General features: G+C 40.5%; 1 protein-coding gene across 2 annotated transcripts in view; it reads right to left on the bottom strand.

The window, feature by feature from the left end:
• Positions 1–20,406, bottom strand: part of LOC134627775 (sodium-coupled neutral amino acid transporter 3-like) — a 34,892-nt gene that overhangs the window by 10,472 nt on the left and 4,014 nt on the right. Inside the window, exons 2-8 of one of the 2 annotated variants that reach the window (XM_063474158.1) lie at positions 10,202–10,431; positions 9,074–9,106; positions 8,804–8,897; positions 8,590–8,705; positions 3,620–3,693; positions 3,374–3,466; positions 3,161–3,242 (exon numbers count right to left, since the gene is read on the bottom strand). In XM_063474158.1, coding sequence (XP_063330228.1) covers positions 3,161–3,242; positions 3,374–3,466; positions 3,620–3,693; positions 8,590–8,705; positions 8,804–8,897; positions 9,074–9,106; positions 10,202–10,338 — 629 coding nt within the window. In that variant the 5' untranslated portion in view covers positions 10,339–10,431. The remainder of the gene's footprint in view (positions 1–3,160; positions 3,243–3,373; positions 3,467–3,619; positions 3,694–8,589; positions 8,706–8,803; positions 8,898–9,073; positions 9,107–10,201; positions 10,432–20,406) is intronic. The other variant, XM_063474159.1, reaches the window with a different exon arrangement.

Raw genomic sequence — 20,406 nt, 5'->3', positions numbered from 1 at the left:
GTGATTCATTTCCAGCCTTCTGTCAGGTGAGAGATGCAACATCTGTTGCAGGATACACACCCACGGTCACGTATCTTAGAAAAGAACAGGCTCATCTATCCCTTGTCTATCCTGTTCTTACCCTGCCCTGCAGCCATCTGGCCTATGGGACACAATCTCTCACTGAAACACGCACACACACACGCACACACACACACATGTCTGGTTTGCTAGACTCGTGGGGACATCCCATTGACATAATGCTTTCCCTAACCCCTTACCCTAACCCTAACTATTAAAAATGAATGCCTAACCCTAACCCTTACCCTAAACCTAACCATAACCTAATTGTAACCCTGACAGTAAAACCGCATTTTGAGTGTGAAAATTGCTTTCAACCCCGAGGGGACCTGGATTTTGGTCCCCACGGTGCAGAAAGTCCCCACCAGGATAGTAAAAGTCAGATTTTGGTCCCCACCAGGATAGTACGAACCCGTACACACACACACACACACACACACACACACACACACAAACACACACACACACACACACACACACAATTCCCTAAAAAAGACAGATGTAGAATCACAATTTACCTCCATAAGAACATATAGATACAGCCCTCTGGACACTGAGGCACCAGCAACCTGATCATAAGCTGAGCGATCAAACATGTAATCAAACACGCTGACACAGTCTCCAGTGTTCATTAATTGTGTATGTGAGCTAGCAACATAAGACATCCAAACACAAAAGGACACGGACACCTTTACATATGCAGAGGGTGGTCAAAATATATGCAACCCCATGCATACGAGACAAAGGAAATGATCTATGTTAAGGTTAATATTTTAAATGTTTGTTGAGGTTGTGTGAGAGACCACAAGCAGCACAAGCTACAATAAGCGGCAGGATTTAACAAAACCATTTGACAGAGAACGCCAAAATTTATATTTAAATTAAATTCACAGTTTAGTATATGGTTGCGTTTGTTACGAGATGTGATGCTCCCCTATCATTTTCACCGCCCCCTCTACAGTCCGGCAACATAAACGCGCACCCACTGACAGGATGAAATGCCACTGGGACAATCTAGCCTGTCATTTCAAATAAACAGTGATTGTTGACCTTGACCCACAGCACCGAGACTGCTACACAGAAAAAACAGAGCTGAGACCAGAAAACAACGTGGACGCTGTGTCACAGTACATTACTTCTACTGGGACTGCATATAGTGTGACATAACAATCTAAACTTTTACGAGCAAATGTAGCAGTGAGCCTTCTTTCCCCACTCTAAAGGTAAAAGCCAACAATGTGCATGCACTATTTTTGTGGCAAGCTTTATAATTTGGAGGAAACAGTCCCTCCACTTTAAAGATTTCCATAAGCCTCTTTGTCTGAAGGCTGAGTAACTTACAACTGTAACTTGTACACTCTCATTTCTCCCCCCTTCTTCAACCCCTTCTCTCAAAAACAAAAAGGTAGGTGAGGATAGGCTCTAATTGGGGTAAAGGCTGACAGGGCAGGATCACACTTGAAATCCCATCTAAGAAAGGGAGTGTTGTTTGTCCCTGAGACCACCTGCACTAACCAGTGATATCCCATGGTTTACATTTTCAGCTGTGGAGTCTAGCGGTGTTTTGATGTCAGTGCTCTCGTTGGTCGCGGTGCTCTCCTCCTCCGGGGTGACCCTGACAGCTGTTCTCACGCCAGCTGCTCAGCGCATCCAGAGCAGCACCAGGCCCGACAACTGCCGCAGCTTGGCAGGACTCCTCTGTAGATGCTGAAATCTTTGCTGACGCAGAATGACTGCATGAGGTCCCATTGAGAAGAGTACACTACGTTTTGTAGTGTGAGGAGGTTTGTGGATGTCAGCAAATGTCATACTGACCCAGATTTAAGTGCATTATCATACTTTTGCAAAATATTGAAATGTAGCATTTATAATTTGAACGACAAGACCAAAATATAGTTTTTACATTTTACAAGAAAAGATTTTTGACATACAGTACTGTGGAAAAGTGCTGAGCCACCCCTAATTTTCTTATATTTTGCTGGGAAAATTCAGGAACAGCTCTTCATTCTTCTTGGAGGACATTCAAAGCTCTTCTTTGGATGTTAGTTGCATTTTGTTTGATTCTCTATCAAGATGATCTCACACTGCTTCAATAATGTCAAGGTGTAGGGGAGGCCTATCAGTGATGGATTGTGTTCCACTGTGTGTTTTTACACCCACATATGCTTTTATTGCAGTGGCAGTGTGTTTGGGATCAGCCAATCAGCCGCTTTCCAGATGGTATTGCATGGTGGATCAAAATCTGACTCTACTTTTCCACATTCCATCAATTTCATAAAATCCCCAATACAACTGGCTGAAATGCAGCCCCAAACCATGACACAGCTGCCACCATGTTTTACAGATGGCTGTAGACAGTCACTGTTACGCTACACTCCTTCCTCTCTACATACTGACAATAAATTCAACAAAAATGTCAAAATTTCAGATACTCTCCATCTGCTGTTTGCTAATAGTTTTTAATCAGCCACTTCTTTTGTCCTGCACTTGACAATTTTCCTTAATTTTTTTAAGGACACACTGCACGTCATGTCGAGATGTAGCTCTTTGTGAATCGTCTTGTTGATGCAAAAATACTATTTTATGCCTTCCTCTGTTATCTCTCGTATTGTTGTAGATTCGGATATAGAAATGGGTGGAAATGACGTGTTTTTGTAAAAGCATGCTAGTAACAAGGGCCAAAAGATACAATTTAAAATAGTTTCTTTGCAAAGTTTTCTGTTATGTGAAGATGCAAAACTCAGTGAGGGCCTTTTTCATTGTTGAATGAGTCAAAGAACAGTGTTAGATGGTTTAACATGAGCACCAAAAAAAGCAACATTCATCTGAAGATGGTCAATGAGCAAAAATGCAGCCACTGTCTAAAGAAAAATATTGAATGACCTTCAGAAAGCCTGTAGAACTATCGCTCAAGAACACCTTAAAAACTGCAATGAAATATAAATAAATGAGAGTTCACTCAAAACTTTTGAAGAGTACTATATAGAGTACTATTTGCATTCTGCGCCTTCTGTTCTCCCTGGATCTGATATCAAACGTTGCAAAAGTGAGCAAACAAATATTTGTAGTATTTTATACTTTGTGTGCATTAGTAACTCACCCTGCAGGTTTGTCCACCTTTAGAAAAGCCTGGATGACCAAAGGCAGCTCATATTTGACTATGTAAAGGTAACTGGACATGGCTGCGGACAAGACATATAAGCACATATGTTAGTACAAACATATTGCAGGAGATAATAATATCAATAATAATATAAATATCCCTGAAAATAACATAATAGAAAAGACAGTGTGGCAGTGTGTGTGACCTCACCCCCAATGTTCTGCAGCGTGATGGCGATACCTGCCGCCATCTTCCCCGGGGTGCCAAACGCCCTGTATCCAAGCTGCTCATATGCACGTATGCCTGAGGGATAAAGGCCGCGAGATAAAAGAACATTATTTATGGATTAAATCCAGGTCATAGAGTAGAGAGGATTCACACACTGTAATCATTCGATACTGCAATCAATTTATGTATGCTAATGAGAAAATCCACATCGTTTAGCTCCACACGTACCTACAATGCCAGACGACTTCAGCAGTAAATGGATGGAATATGATGAAAGCACTGCTACCACTGTTAGCAGTAACCTGAAACAAAAGGACAACATCAGATGAACATTACTGTCACTTCTCCCACCAACTGTCACGACTAATCGACAACCCTAAAAAAAAATGTGGTTTTATATGTAACACTTTTACACCGCACATTATGCCAGAGGTTATTTATACAGGTGCACAATAAGCTTTCATTATCTATAGTTGCGTAGGAAAACTGGTGTCCCTGTGGCTTCAATTTATACCAGATTGTTACTCCAGCTGAACCAAGGAGGTTACCCTGTGTGCCCCTCTGGCCTCATAACTAACGGCTCACACACCAGATGGGCTGTTTAAAAAAACATTTTCAGTCCTAAGATTGACAGACAATGAGAATGAGAAAAATCCTTTGTAAACAGTAATCATCCTTCTCTTTATTCCACAGTGGGAAATAACCTACTTCAGCCACAACATGTCATTCTCTCCATTTTCAGGAACTGAGTTATTTCCTTAGGAGGATCTTTTGTTTTGCATGCAATTTTTCTTCTTCTCTTTTCTCTTTTCTATTTGATAATTCGATTCATATAATTGGACACAGGAACAGGCTAATTGTATTCTGTTTCAAAAACAGATTTCACTGTTGTGCTCATTAAAAAATATATTTTATTTTGAGTTTCTGTTTTTTTCAAGCCACCATTGTTCAAACAGAGACCGCTCCAGATGCCTGACCATCTGCAGTGGTCTCTGTTTAGAAATCAGAGCTGATATTAGCAAAGATTTGAAAAATCTTAGTGTACAAATATACATGCACAGAGTAACCACAAAAACATGGTCTACTTGTGTTGTATTTATAGATGGATATGTGTATTTGTATGGATGACTTGCCAGTACTTTAATGTAATATTCTAACATTTTACTGGGTTTTTTTTAAAAAGAGAAGTTTAGAGAAATATCACAATTTTAAGAATTTCGTTTAAGTTTCACACGTGATATACAGACTTTCCCAGACCCCGTCCACTTCATTCCAACTATTTTTCTCCTTTCTCTTTTGCTGTTACTGTTGGCAACATTATTAATGTTCTTTCTCACACGCCCTCCTCTCTCCATTTCCCTCGCTTTAGAAAGGCCAGGCAGCCGGTCTTTAACCTCTCCTTCAACTCTTGGCCACTTTACAGTTTTTTTTGTTTGTTTGGGGGTTTTTTTCCAACTATGTGAAAGAATGCTGGGCTGACTTGAGGGCAAGGATTTAGTCAGTCAAGTGGCAGTGGGAGGACAGATCTGCTGACAGTCAGACAGACTGACACACTTGGGTCACTGTAGTTCTGCTCTCAGCTTTCCACCCCACTGCATTCCTGCCCAGACCAGTGACACTGACCCGCTTAAGCACCCACAAGCAAAAATCGGGGTGATATAAAACATCTGGAGATATAACTGAACCTTAAATCACCTTACATCTGGTCAGTATTCACCATAAATATTTACAGATAGTAGACAAATACAAGGTATACACTCACTGGACACTTCATTAGGTATACCTATTCAACTGCACTCTAACCCAAATTTTTAATCTGACAATCACACTGTAGTAACTTAATGCGTTTAGGCATACAGAAAATGGTAAAGACGACCCGCTGAAGTTTAAATCGAGTGTGGAACGTGACTTTGAACTGTACTTCATGAAGTATTCAGTGAGCGTAAACATCATGCATGCATATTGTTCAGCCATCCCTACAGTTTGCCAACTAAAATACATGTAACTATTGACTTACACACAGTCAATAATGACTTAGCGTATGTGGGTTGTTGCCCTGCAGGCCTAAATAATTACATATTAACATATGCAATTTAGCTTATAGTAGTTCATTCATTTATATTATTATGTTGTTGTCTTTTTTCCACTTATTTGAGCAAACACTGGTATTGTATTCAGAATGACCCAGTTCACTGTATGATAGTATGACAAAAAAAAAAAAAAAAAAAAAAAAAAAAAAAAAAAACGGGGTTAGCGGTTCGCTGACTCCACCATCCTGCATGTCAAAGAATCCCTGGGTGAAAGCCGTAGGATAAGGAAAACAGCACTTGTGTACATGAAGCTCATAGTAATAAAGTGCTTTGAGTGCTCAAATTGAGTAAAAAAAAAAGCACTATATAAGTACCAGTCCATTTAATAAAAGATTATATGGGACTTCTGAAGAAATCGACAGCCTGAAGCCCTATCTAGAGCATAGAAACATTTCCAGCATTTCTTGCCAAATGGTGTCTCTGATCCTGACTTTGTTTCTCAGTTGCTGCTCTATTGTTTGGTACAAGATCATACAGATATGGACAAAAAGACAAAAAGGAAGAGGCTTTCATCTATAACAGGATGGATAAATAGACACTACTTGTTTCATTTGGTCACGTACTATAAACTCGCACATGCTTATTTGCTATGAGTTAGATTCAGCTATTGGTTACTGTCAAGCAAAATTCTATTGCATTCACAAAAACAAAGTTCAAAATAAGGCGCTTTCTATACGCACACATAATTGCCTTGGAAATAACATCACAAATACAAAAGGTTTGGATGCTGTAAAAAATGCACCTATCCACTTGAAAACTGTTCAAAGGCAACATATTAATGGCATGTCGACTATTTTTTCATATTCTTCATTTTCTATTGTAGCACCAGTTTTTTATAGTGTTCCTGATTTGGACTGCAAGCTTTCAGCACAGATGCATGGTGTTGCTATATGGGCAGCATAACTACATTTTGTGTGCATTGCAGCTTGGCAATGTCTTGCTGAAATAAGCGAGGCCTTAGATTTCAATTTTTAAATTAAACATTGTTAAATGATCACTGGTTGGCTGTACGGCACAAACTAATGAAACAGTTTGGATCAAGACAGGTTTACATTTAGAAACAAGGATGTAGTATCCTTGAATAGCATTTAAAGATCGATCATCAAGCCTCAAGCACACCAAAGACACAGCGCTACTATACATTTTATTGCTTGACGTTTCACTTTAACTGAAGGACAGTTCAATAAACTGTGGCTGTAAGAAATCTCTAAGAAATTGAGTGCTATGCGTCTTAGAACAGTGCCCTTTAATCATTCAAAGAAAGATGTGCAGGTTCAGCACCAGCCACCTTACAGTCTCGCACCATCAATCAGGGATGACAAGAAGACAAGAAGATGAGTGAAAGTGCTGATTCCACCCATGGGGATTATCCTCTAGAAACACAAACCTGATTATTTTTCAGAACTGTGCAATAAAACAGATTAATCTTCAAACTATAAGCTTTGTGAACATGCACATTAAGACCCCACAAACCATGCAAAGCTTTGACAGCTCATCAGTCCAGTATAGAATCAACACGTTAGCTTTAATATTGTTGTTTTAAAAAAGAAATAGAAGCTATATTGTACCCCAGAGTATTACTATGTCTTACTATAAATCACATCATTATGAAACTGATGTTAAGATAGGATACATGGATACAGTAGACCTGTCTATAATGGATTGGGATTCAGATAGGGCGGTGTCATGTCTTTTTTTTTAATAATTGTTCACCTTCATCCAACTCACGTTAGTTCTGCTTCCGCTCTTTGTCCTATGTCCCGACAGTTTACGGCCACACCCGTGTATCACACCCTCAGTATATATACTCCCCTGCGTCCCCTCGTTCCTTTGAGAGACGGTCTTGTGGTTTCCCTTCAACATTTTCTACTCTGTTCTCCTTGAGTTCTTTTGTTCGGAGTTGAGATTTTGCTCGAGTATTTTTGCTAGCGTCTTTGTGTTTCCAGTGAGCTTTATAGATGAATGATGCTTTTGTTGTTTTTGGATTTTTGCCTCGGTGCGTTTGTTTGCTTGTCTGAACCTGTATGACCCTCTCTTTGCATTAAAGATTGGGATTTTGGGCTTTAACATGTGATTGTTGCAGCTACCATGACAGAAAGATATAAAAATATGCTGGATGATGCCAGGAGATGACACAACAACAAAATCTAAAGCAATTTAGTATTTAGTTGATTTTAAGGATCATTCTGATCGTCTGTGAAGGTTCTCAGTCATCCAGGTCATCGTGGTCTAAGGAGCTTGGAAAGAAAAGCGTCTGGACTCTGAGACGTTTCACCTCTCATCCGAGAAGCTTCTTCAGTTCTAGGATCAAATGGTGGAGAATCCCAGATTTAAGCCCTATGGGAGTGTCCCCCCAGGAGGGACAATGGACCCCCTAATGATCCTCTACCTAATCACACGAGCCAAAGTATGAAGACAGGTGTAGGTCACAATCAGCCAAGGTTTTGGGTGAGCCCATTGTGAAACCTAACCCCACCCTATCATTTGATTTCCTGAGGTCAGATGGCCCATGATCATTCTGATCGCCTTCTGTCTTTTCAACAAATACCATAACCAACAATAAATAAATAAATGGCCCAATCAAGCATAGAGAGCATGGGAACTCTGTCAATGAAAGGTCAAAAGACCTCCAGTGCATGTAATTGGACAGAAAATAACAACTGCAGTGGACTGTGACGTCATTAATCTGACAGACTGCACTGCTATTTTAAATGTTAAGCTGTTCTCACACACAGCACCCACATGCACTGTCTGAAGGTAGAATAACAACCGCACAGAAAAAAAGTTGTAATTTTTTGCATCTGTTACTGCAAATGTACTTGTTTACAGCACATGTAAATGAGTTCCAGGACGATCTGTCTGAGCCATTATTTATCAAACAAATGTGCCCGGTGTTATCGGTTTCTGTGTCATAATGAAGTTCTGCTGCTGGGTTAATACAAAACAATTATATTTTTCAATTAGGTGCTAATTATGAGTGACGCAGATCTCGACCTGGAATGACCTTAGAGGGAGGGAATGAATCAGACGTGTCAGTGATGTAGTGCGGTTAACGTGCAATCAAGTAAGTAACATGTTCATCAGATCGGACGTTTATGAACAACTTACAAAAACAGGACGACGCCCGCGTTGGCCATGGCATACGCAAGTCCTAGGATTCCACTACCCATGATTGCATTGCCCAAGTTGAAGACAGACATCCCGAATGAGGTTTTTCCTTCAAACTGCAACCGACAAGAGACAGAGGGCCAGAGTAAGCGTGTTATAACTTCAAGCACTTGCAGGCTTTGCCTATAATTCTAATAAAGCCGTTTGAACTTACATCTGTAAAGCGTGTCGTCTTCTTCTCCTCCACGCCTGATAAGAACTCCTGGCTCTCTGGTAGATTGGTGTCTGCATTTTCAGTCCTGTTAGGACTAACAATTACAAAAACTGTCAGAGGAAGACAAAGGAGCCACACGAAGAGCAAAAACACTCAAATTAACAGCCTTACTGTGTTTCTGCCTTAATTTTCACAGAGAGAAAACAGGTGAGACAGATGCCACACACTTACTGTGAAACATTTTTTGCTCCTTTATTGCATCATACGTACCTAGCATTCTGGGCACTATTGGCTACAGTTTCCCTACAAGCAGCGTAGAGAGCGGTCATCCATCACCCAACGAGAGCACAAGGTGGAAAAACAACACCCAGAGTCATAATTTAATAAGAGCAATAACACTACAGTGAAAGGATTGTCTATAAATTATCGCCTGTGTCCTGAAGAGAGACGCTTTAATTATCCCATCTATTACATGGGCACAGGATACAACAAGTATTGCTAGACAGCCAGTGACATGATAATTAGGCACTGAGCTCACTCCATTATCCAGCACAAATTCCGGTACAGTAACCGAGAAGGCGACAGGAGAATATTTTGCTTAAAGGCACTTCAAAAGACATTTAATATTCATGCATTATTTGCTGTTACACGGGTTGTGCCTTCAGTTATGAGAGTCACTCTAATGACTAGGCCACAGCGATGCCACAAGCAGCAGGTTAGAATAATCGGTCTAACTGGAAAGAACAAACTTATCTACTGCACTGTATCTGTCTTCAATGTGTTGTGAGTATAGTGATTGAAATACAAAATTCCCATATACAGTATTTTGTCTTTGGACTGCCACAGGTAAAGATTCAAGTCAGAGTAACCACTGAAGAAATCAACTTACTTCATTTAAGGTCAAGAATCCAGTTTGGCATTTTCCTTGACCTCTGGCATTATCTTGCTATGAGAATTTGTTCTGTTTTATTAGAGGCAATTTTGAGACCCAAGACTGAATAATTTTTTTTTAAAACCTTTAAAATGTTTTAGTGATTTATTGAAACAACACCAACCTTTGACTACTAAAAAATAAGTAATAGATCATATTAAAGGACCTGTATTTTCCAAAGGCAACATGAGCAAAATAAAAGAAATCCAAATTTACTCCAAACATTGTTTTACCTTTTGTTTTTAAATTACTACTTCATTGATAGTAGCTTCCAGATTACCTCAAACACTGATATTATTTAGGATTTGCTTGTTAAATGTAAAAACACATGACATTTTACCTTCGCAAAAAAAGAAAAGTGCATATCAACAACATAATTAAGTGGAAAAAAACTGGTTAAGCATTGTTGTATATCGTTGTGCATTATTGACACAAGTATACACTGTAATAATCTATAGTATACTCACTTTTCACCGTCCTCTGCGAGTGGTGTTTTGGCTGATGCTGAGATTTCCTCCCCAGGCTCATGGCCTTTCCCATTAGGAATGGCACTCGCCTCAGCTGGAGTGTTCTCCACAGTCTCTGCTGGTTTATCCTCACTCATATCTGCTACAGTAACTAATAATTTGTCCCTTGAAATTATGTGACCTTTTCTACTTCTTGTGAGAAAGTGAAGCTCTTATTTCCCTCGGTGGATCTGTAAGAGAAAAAAATAGGAGTTTAGGGTGACCATGACTGGGCAGCCCACTATCCACATTATAGCAGTTCTCTGGCATGTAATAAACAGCAAGACAATGAGAAGAATCACAGTTAACCCTGAGGTCATTCAAAGGTGTCTGTATCTTGAAACATCACGCTCATGATTTTATCCACTGCTAAGAAGAGGATGGCAAAGACAACTTGGACGATTCAGAAAAATAATGCGAAAAATTTCAGTGAATTGAATTAAAATTTTCTTTTTTTTAAATTAACTTTTTATTAAACCACACACTGGAAATGGAAGTAAATCAAGATCAACGTGACTGTAAAACTAGCCAACATTTCCTCCTGTAATCAAAAGCAAAAATAAGCTCCCACTAAAATAGATGTTTTGGCAAGTGCCATGAATAATTAACACATCAGCTGACAGGTCTACATTCAGATGAGCATACACATCTTTTAGTTAGCTGTGACACACTGGGCTTTGCATCAGGACTCTATTTCCTGGGTATCCTGTAGTGTTTTGTTGTCTTAGCTGACCAGCTGACATGAGAGGCCCAGAAAAGCCCCAGTGACATGTATCTCCTGGTCACTGTTGTCTAAAGCCCCCTATCTGGCTTGCCCTGAATGCTCTCCTTTGGTCTGCTGCATAAACAGCGGTGGAAGCTATGACACTGGGGGCCACAAAGGAGGAATACACAAATGTTTAAATCCCCAGCACTGGGATAAAAAGAGCAGAACCAGCCAAGACCAGCTACAAACCAGTTCTACCCGTCTTTGTGCCTTCATTTTTCTGCTTGTCACTTTTCTCTTGGTTTCCTCTTTTATTGAAGAGGGTTCAGCATTGCCACAATGCTCAGGGTTTTCTGTACTACCATTCCTGGCAACCACTCAGCTCTCCTTGTTCTCTCAGGCTTCTTCCGTTTCACAGCCCGCTCTTTTAAATGTACCAGCTCTTTTTTTCACAAATGTTTCACTGCATCAAATACAGTGTGCGGTGAATAAACTCCTCACCTAGCAGTCCTCTGAACCTGTCCTACCAACCACATTGCTGTGAGCTTCACTGCGCAGCCAGGCCTCTTGGTATCTCTGGCTAAAGCCAGGCAACGTGGTTGGGCAGCAAAGCACAGTGCACAATGGCACATGTTGTGTGGTTTCCTGGGAACGGCTTGGAGAACAGTGGCACTATTGTGCCAGGCATCATTATACTCCCGGGGCCCCCTTGGCTGTAGTTCGCCAGGCCACTCGAGAGGCTGAAAAGGTATTTTACTGGCCTCTAATTGAAAAGATGCCACCTTGAATTCAGTAAATGCCAGTATCCTGTATTCATGCACAGTTGTAGCAGAGATGCTGACGGCAGCAATGGCAAAGGCAGGGCCACTCTCATGGGACAAATCACCGCACAGAACCACATTGCCACTCAAACAGTCTACAAATCACGAAGCAGTTCAGGGAAGCCATTCAAAGACAATACGCGATGGGCTGTCCAGCTACAAGGGTTTCTCCTAAATGACCTTGTGCAGCAGAGCTTGAAACAGCAGACCTGATTGGCGTGAGTTGTATCTTCGGCAATCATTACGTTCAGCAAAGGAAATACAAGACAAACTTGAAGGCAATTGAGTGAGAAGCCATAAACTGTCATGGACAGCATATGATGTATACTGTGTATCCCTTACATGGTCATTAGTGAGCATGGATGTTGATAGGATTTGAAAATAGGATGTGAAAAAGCCTACATAGCCTTTCAGTAGCAAGCAACTGCTTTATTATCTCTGAGTCTGAACATAGTACAGACATCAAGCAGTAAAAAAAAATCCTTGCACATGACTCAGGTGGCCTATATCTTTTTTTTCCATTACTAACATGCATGTATGCATGTATTGTTCTTAGTTTTATGACCACACAAGCGCAAATGACTACAGACAAGAAACGATGGAGTTGCAGCCCAACAGCTTGAAACCCAGTAGCCACAGAACCATTGTGATATTAAACAGTGGCAGGCTTGTGTCTACAAACTGAGATTTTCTGTAGTCTCTAGACACTATGTCATGCTAGTATGTAATATCTGTTTAGCCTGATTTCAGATCCAAGGGTTTGAAGAATTTTCAAGGTTGTTTATTAGGGGTTAAATGCCAAAGGTGGCAGCTAAAATACTACAGTACTAAAGTACTACAGTACTTAAGTAGAATTTTTGGATATCTGTCCATTACTTGAATATTTATTTTTGTTGCATGCTTAAATTTTACTCCCTACATTTTCACTTAATTATCTGTACTTTGCACTACTTACATCTTTGTAACAGGCTCATTACTTTAGGTTTAACATGCTTGAGACTTATTGATTACTTTGTGCTACTGCCCAAGTTTCTGCCTAAATTGGGGAAACAATACTATTAGTATGTCCATGATCGATGCTTATCACATATGACTGACGTAAACAATGTGGAAATGAAAGTTGCAAAACAACCGCACAATTTGCACCATATTATACTAGACTGCGCTATACTCAGTAGTTAGTCCATAAGATACAGATGTCCATAAGTTTGGGCAGCAGTACTTCAGCATCTAGCTAGCGCAACTGAAGAGGCACGAGCTTACAAGGAGTAACATCTTTTAAATGCCAGGTAACTTCAAATGCAACATTTCAAACAACTCAACAAACATCAGAAAACACTCAACATGTTTCTGTGCAGTTTGTCACACAAGGTGTCTGCTGCTGTTATTTTAGGCCACCTGTGGGCTGTGTGATGGTTTTATAGCTGACCTCGTGTTGTTCTTTCCATGCTGGCTGTGTTTACTTTTAGGCAACTGAGGGTGGAGCTGAACTGGAGATCGAACAAACCTGAGCAGGCTGGGCTCAGGAGGCTTTAAAGCATTTAAAGCTGTTTTCCATTCACAAACTCAGGTGATTTAAATGTACTGACTATGGCTTATCTGATTTACTTAATAAAAATCTTCAGCATCACTCAAAGACTGTCTGTGGTCTCCTCTGTTTGTCACACCCAGAACTGGGTTCTGGGTTCAAATCCTATACCACCCTGTAAAACCAGGAATATCTTTACAAAACTTCAAATTAAGCAAAAAATTGTAGACAGAAAAAAATGTAATTTTACTAAATAACAGAAGGCCCATGTAGGAAGACTAGAATTTCCACATTGCTTTCCAAAAGTCCTTAATCCTATGCAAGACTTAATGCCACATTGTGATGCTCTTGGTGGGAGTAAATGAGTCTTTTCACAGCAACTGCAGAGGCTATGTTTATTCAAGCCCTCATCTAAAGCATCACCTCCGTTTGCCAACACACAGTGAGTGTGTGTGCCTCCATTCGCTGGCTCTGACGTAAGCAATTTTGCAGCAAGACGTCATCCCAGGAGGAGGGAAGCAGAGCCAGGCAGTTTTTGCTGATTGTTATTCCTGAGTGATACCTGAATCAAATAACACTGATTCACCCTAAAGTATCGCCGTGCTTGTGTGAATTTGTGTTTGCAGTCAATTTAGTGTATACTGTAATTAAGTGTGTAGCTCTCTAAGTGTATTGGTGGGTGGTGGGGGTGTTTATGTAATGAGTAATCTCAAACTGTAATACTGCTGCTTCTGCCACTGCTTGATGACATTCTAACAGGCCCGGGGGCCATATGAGCCTTCTTAATTGAGTCCCCAGTGTAATTTTCTAGGCTCTTAATCTGTTGAAATGTGTCTGACATTCAATGACTGTTTTTTTACACCCAGGTCCAGTAAAGCAGACCTAAGATGCTTTAAATACTATAAGAAAGCAGGATGTGAATTATCATATCTATGTTGGTCATATAAAAGCTGACAAAGCGACTGTGCTGTGCAAAAGTCTGAGTCAATCGTCATTTCTTTGTATTTTGCTGGGAAAATGGGAAATAGTTACAGAGATTTGTTAAAAGATCTACAAGCACATATGGGGTTTGTAAAATTCTAACAAACTTTACAGACAATATTTGGTAAGATCATCTTTGTTTTTCAACACATTCTGAACTCTTAGGAAATCTTTCGTGGAATTACTTTCTTCAGGAACAGCTCTCCATGCTTCCTGAAGGACATTCAAAGCTTTCCTTTGGATGTTGGCAGCATTTTGTTCTGCTCTCTGTCAATATGATCCCACTCTGCTTCAATAATGTTGAGGTCTGGGTTCTGGGGAGGCCAATCTACGACTGATAGTGCTCCACTGTGTGTTTCTCTATGGTATGCTTATCCTGCATGCTGAAAATTGCCAATCAGACACTTTCCAGATGATGTTGTATGGTGGCTGAAAATCTGATGATACTTTTCTGAGTTTTATTCCATGACACAATCTCAAACACCACTGGCTGAAATGCAGCCCCAAACTATGACAAATTTTCCCATTTGTTGACAGTAATGTATCACTAAAAATGTTAAACAAAAGGAAAATGAAATAAAATGAAAATGTGCTTGATTACTCATTATATGCTCTTGACTATTTTGTAATAATTTGTGTCCTGGAAAAATGACAGGCAGCAAATATCTCATCCTGTTCTGTCCATGAATGTAAAAAGATTTCCTGGAGCTTAAGAGATTACACATGCCCATAATTTCACTGATGAGCTGCTAATAAGTGTATCAGCTAACAGTTTACTTTAAAACAGTGAGTTCAGACTTGGTACCTCTGAAAGTCAGGATGATAAAAATGATCAGATTAGGGTCCATCTTTAAAGCAGGAAATGAGGATCAAACAGCTCAGGTCACTCCTGTATAAAAATAGCTGCTGACGAGGGAATAGCCTGAGTGTAACCTCACATCATGTCACACAGAAAGCTGTGTTTAAGTCCTCTGAATGTGCCACTGCACACAGCAGCTGCCTCAAATCAGCAGAAAATGCTTAACTAAAGCATCCAACAACCATCTGTTGGTGTTCTGGTGTTCACATAAAGGTAAAATTTACACAGATACACACACGCAAAGCATATTGAGCTTAATAATGGAAAAATCTCATGCTGTTATTGAATGAAAGAAACCCTCCAAACAGCTACAGGGAGAAAATAAAGCCATCGTCTCTATGATAGAAAAGCATAAGAGGCCAGTGTAGAATTTACCTTGTACTAAACATGGCTTTTTAAAGTCCAATATCTATGGCCATAAGAAATCCCCATACATGTAGAAAAGATAAAGGCGTAAATAGAAACAAACAAGAAAACCAGAAAAAGCAGTACAGTTGCTTTCTGTATCCATGTATCCAGGAAATGTTTCTATGCTAAAGACAGTAGTGGTTCAGTAGTTCAAATATGAAAGCTATCCAGTCCTATTTACTAGTATTTCATTATTAATATCTAATGATTTTTAAAAGACATCTGTTTTCTTCCACTTATCCAGTTCCATCCATCCCAGCTGCCAAAGGCTGATCCCCAATCTGTCGCAGACCTAATGCAGAAACAACCACTTGCACCCACAGGCAATTTAGGATCACCCGTCTTGCTGTGAGGCAAGAGTGGAAACCACTGCACCGGCCAGATACAAACAGAGAAAACATTTTCTGCTCTCCAAAGGTAGAGCACTAGCTCCCCTTTTCAGATGCTTTTAGCTTGTGTGGCAATGTCTGATAAACCTTAAAAGACGCCAAAATGGAGCATTACAGAGTTTCTATTTGTTGTACATTTTGATGCCCTAACTGATAAAAATTAAAATAAAGTAAAAAACCTTTTTGTCAGTTTGACTGCTTCTGTAGTTTCTGCACTCTGCCTTTGTAGGGCAGCAGAGTTTCTATAGTACTTCACTGTAAGCAGAGTAAGTATTGTCTTCGGCACATCGCAGATGAGTTGGCTTGCGTTTCTATGACTGGAGTTGTTTTGCTGCTATTCAATTAATGCTCAAAAAGAATGAAATATTCCCAACACAACATGCACAAGGGTTGAAAATCTTGTGTTAACTGTCTTCAGGCCTCTCATTACCACTGCCCCCATGAATACTGGCATCCTCTGCTTCTGTTTCCTTACAGGTTGTTTTCCTGACCTCTCTCTCTCTCTCTCTGCAGCAGGCCAAGAAGCACTACTGTGATTAGCCAGCAGGGAGAATAGGAGATTAACTTCTGACTGACAGATTTGTATGTGAGCTTCTGAGATGCTCCTCATATCCAGCGTTCCTATAAGCTGCTGTGAGACACACACGTCAGAGACTATAATACCACACCGGATGTGGTCCTAGATTAGCAGCGCACTTTAATATACACTGAGGTAGAAGGCATTATATCACAGCAAATGTTTCAGAGGGAATCTCTAATCACGATCATTGTGACTGTTTAAAGCAGCAAAAACACTGCAAAAATTTCTCCTTCAAACCACATTTGAAACAGAAGAGTGGCAATGAGTAGGAATGCACTAATTTAATAACACTCACTATTTTAACCAACTGTTACCGATGTTTGGCCGACATATGATGACGTGTGCCAATAAAGTCTGAAAGATGAACTTCTGTCAGTAAAATACTCTGCTTCACATCACAACATTCCTCAGTAGTAGTTGTAGTACTAGTACGGAGAATCATGTACAATTTGTGAAAAATCATAGGAACATCTGTAAAGATTTTGTGAATTTAATAATAACTATCCTGAGTATGTATTAGGCTATCTAAGCATGCTGACAGCTGCTCAGAGGTTGTCAGGTTTTATCTTAGTAAAGCTGGTTCCATTGCTCCATACCCAGCTAGAATAACACTGGCTTTGGTCAGCAACTTTTAAAATCTTGGACCCACGCCTTGGCTTGATGTATGGGTCTCCCCTGTATTAAAGAAACAGACACTGATCAAGGTTGAGAGTGCCCGACTGAATGAACTGATAAACTACCACATTTTGAGACCTGAAATCAATCTGTATCATTTTACTTCATCTGCTAAAAACTATTAGTCAGGCAAAGGAAAAGCACTAGCTACACCCTCCCACATAGCAAAACTGGTATGGCCCGAATCAGGCCCACACAATGTACTTACACATGTTCCACATACCACAAGGAATGACGACCCTTTGGTGGCCCACAAGTGGGCCAGCACAAGGCCAGTTGCAGACACACTGGTGGTCCTGTGCTGGCCCATGTGTGGACTACCTCTGGCAAACCTGATCTCGGCCACCAAAGGGCCATCATTCTTTGCGGTATGTGGGCCATGTGTAAGCTGTGTGCAGCCACGGGCCAGTTGCAGACACACTGCTGGCTCTGTGCTGGCCCACAACAGTTTCAGCTCTGGCCCCAGATGTCAGCCTAATGTGTACCTTAATCAAGCCATGTAATAACAACATGTGCCGCAACATAACAGTGCAAAAGAAACATGACAAAACTCTGTTCAGACAGAGAAACGACTGATTCTTATATAGCGCCTTTCTACTCTCCCAGATTACTCAAAGCACTCTATACAACATGCCACATTCACACAGACTTTCTCTAAACTGAGTGCTTCCTAACTACATTCATACACATTCACACTCTTGATAAGCAGACTGGAGAAGCCAGGGATCAAACTACTAACCTTCTGATCAGTAGGTGACCTGCTCTACCTCCTGAGCTACAGCCACCCAGTGGTCAACAGCAGTAAACCCTCACTAGGTTTTGGATAAAGTGTACACTCACAAACCTGTCAAGCCTGCATTTGAAACATTGGCTACCATAGCAGTATAGTATTGCAACATGGCATTTGGGTCTTCTAACTAAAATAGGAAAATAGGAACATAAATACTGCCATCATTGCCAGACCTGGCCCACATCTGGTTGACATACACCCTGCCATGAAACCAGTCAGTGAGAAGTGCCAGCTTGATGCCAGATCCGGGCCAGACCTGTTTTTTCTGAGCCTTGGCAACATAACCCAAACCATGATCGGGCCAGATATGGCATGCCATCACATAAACAGTGCCATCTACGCCAGGCCTGGCCCAGATCTGGATGACATACCACTTACCATGCCAGAAGTCAGCCAGCAGTGCCGGCCTGACACCAGATCCGGGCCAGACCTGTCTGCTATGTGGGCTGCCTTAAAAATAACCAAACCTTCGGTTGAAACCTAAAATGGAAATGCTATTACACCATTTCCATTTTGATTTAAGGTCCACCCAAACATATTTCCTGTTTTTTGCCTCCTGGCTCGACTGCCCTGCCCAGCCTCAAGGATGATGGCTGTATGTACTACAAGGTTAGGCTTGACTCATGAAAAACTGAAGGCACGATGCAGCACAAATTGTCTTTAGTACCTTGTGATACGCCAGCATGGGGGCACCAGTGTGGTGACTCAGTGGAAATGAAATTTATTTATAGACTCACCCAACACTTTCTGTCACTTTGCCTCAACTTTAACACTGAACACCCTACAGACTGGAAGCGACAGTCAAACAACAACCACACAGAGAAGAGAGCACTGTGAGCTTCAGACCAATGCAAGAGGACTCTAGATAAAGAAATAATGGCTCCAGGGATGGGTTTAAGGCATACTGTATATAAAGATGTCACTTCCTGCCACTTCACAGAAATAAACCCATAATATGTACGCTCTTAGCTTGGTATTGAGGGTGTGCCACGAGTTGGGACTTGGTACCACTTCTCCAGCTTTCATCATAAATGCGCGTGACATCACCAGTGCAAGATGCAAGAACACTGAAGCACAAAATTGTACTCCATCAGAAAAGGGTGAAACAGATGATGAGGATTTGTTCAGACTGGTAGTAGCCATCCACAGGGCTAATAACACCTCAGAATTTCAAGTAACTACTTGAGAAATACATTTGCACTGCAAATACAAAGATCACTATAGTGCAGAAAGGAACTAAATCTCCTCAGCCCTACTTTGTTGATGCATTTCTATAATTACTGCTTGTGTAATATTGAAAAGATTCCAGTTCTTAGTACAATGTTCCTGTAGTGTCATATGCCTGTGCATTTCCTTTAAAAGGTGCAAAAAAAAAAACCTATTTACATAATGAAGGTTATTGTACCTGTAATCTGCCAGATCTCTGATCAAGCAGACTTCCTTCTCTTGTTTTCCCAATCCTCTATCAAACACGTGCATTTGGCTCAGCAGATAATTATATTTTGGCTCAAAGCTGTGATGCATGTTTGACGCTTAGTGGTTTGGTGCTTGGCATAATAAATTACTTTTGCTGACTTTTGTTGACTTAACATGGAAAAAAGTGGGAAAAAACAAATTTCCAAAAGCACAAGGGAAGTGTTTCTGGGGTTATTGTCTCCCCAGAAACACTTCCTTCCTCTTTCGGAAACCTGTTTTTTCCTATTTCCATTTTTGTTTTTTCTATTTCTGTTTTCTTTTTTCCCATTTCCGTTGTGTTTTGTGTGCTTTTGCAGCGTTTTTCTTATTCCTGGTGTTTTCTTAAGTTGCAGTCCATTTGGCCTCTCAGGGCCACCGTAGGGTACAGAGACGGGAGGGTCGCATAGCTACTCTGCTGACAATAAGTAATTGCGACAATGCTGGGAATAAATAAACATGCTTAATAAACATTTTATACACAAAAAGTTCAGGATATCCTCAGCAACTCATCTCAGTATCGCTGTCATCAGACAGAAGTGACCTTCACGAATCATCGACTGGTATCAAACTCATTTCACAAAGATTTACAGCCTCCTCCAGAGTAAAAAGATGTGGACACATTGACAGCTGAGGTAAACAGCAGCCATCTTAGTTAGGATTAGACACTGGAAAACAAAATTCAGTTGACTGCAATCTGCAATCTACTGACACCTAGTGGTGGTATTTTACACACTGTAATTTTAAGCGAAACGGGTAGGGAACAATTCACTTTTTTTGGTAAGTTATGAGAATGCAGTTTAAAATTGTTTATGTTTATCAATGAAAACATCAGGGTCTGTAGTTTAGACTTTATTTATTAATTAAAAACTCTGTTTTGGATTTTTTGTACTTTGTAAAGAACACAAGGGATGTACAGAAGCGTTAAGACTACAGCCACGAGATATAGTGTGATTGATATGAGATGACTTCTCTTT

The sequence above is a fragment of the Pelmatolapia mariae genome, linkage group LG5 (assembly GCF_036321145.2).
Source record: "Pelmatolapia mariae isolate MD_Pm_ZW linkage group LG5, Pm_UMD_F_2, whole genome shotgun sequence".
In the NCBI taxonomy this organism is placed as follows: Eukaryota; Metazoa; Chordata; class Actinopteri; order Cichliformes; family Cichlidae; genus Pelmatolapia; species Pelmatolapia mariae.
This window is presented reverse-complemented; position numbering and strand designations above follow the sequence as displayed.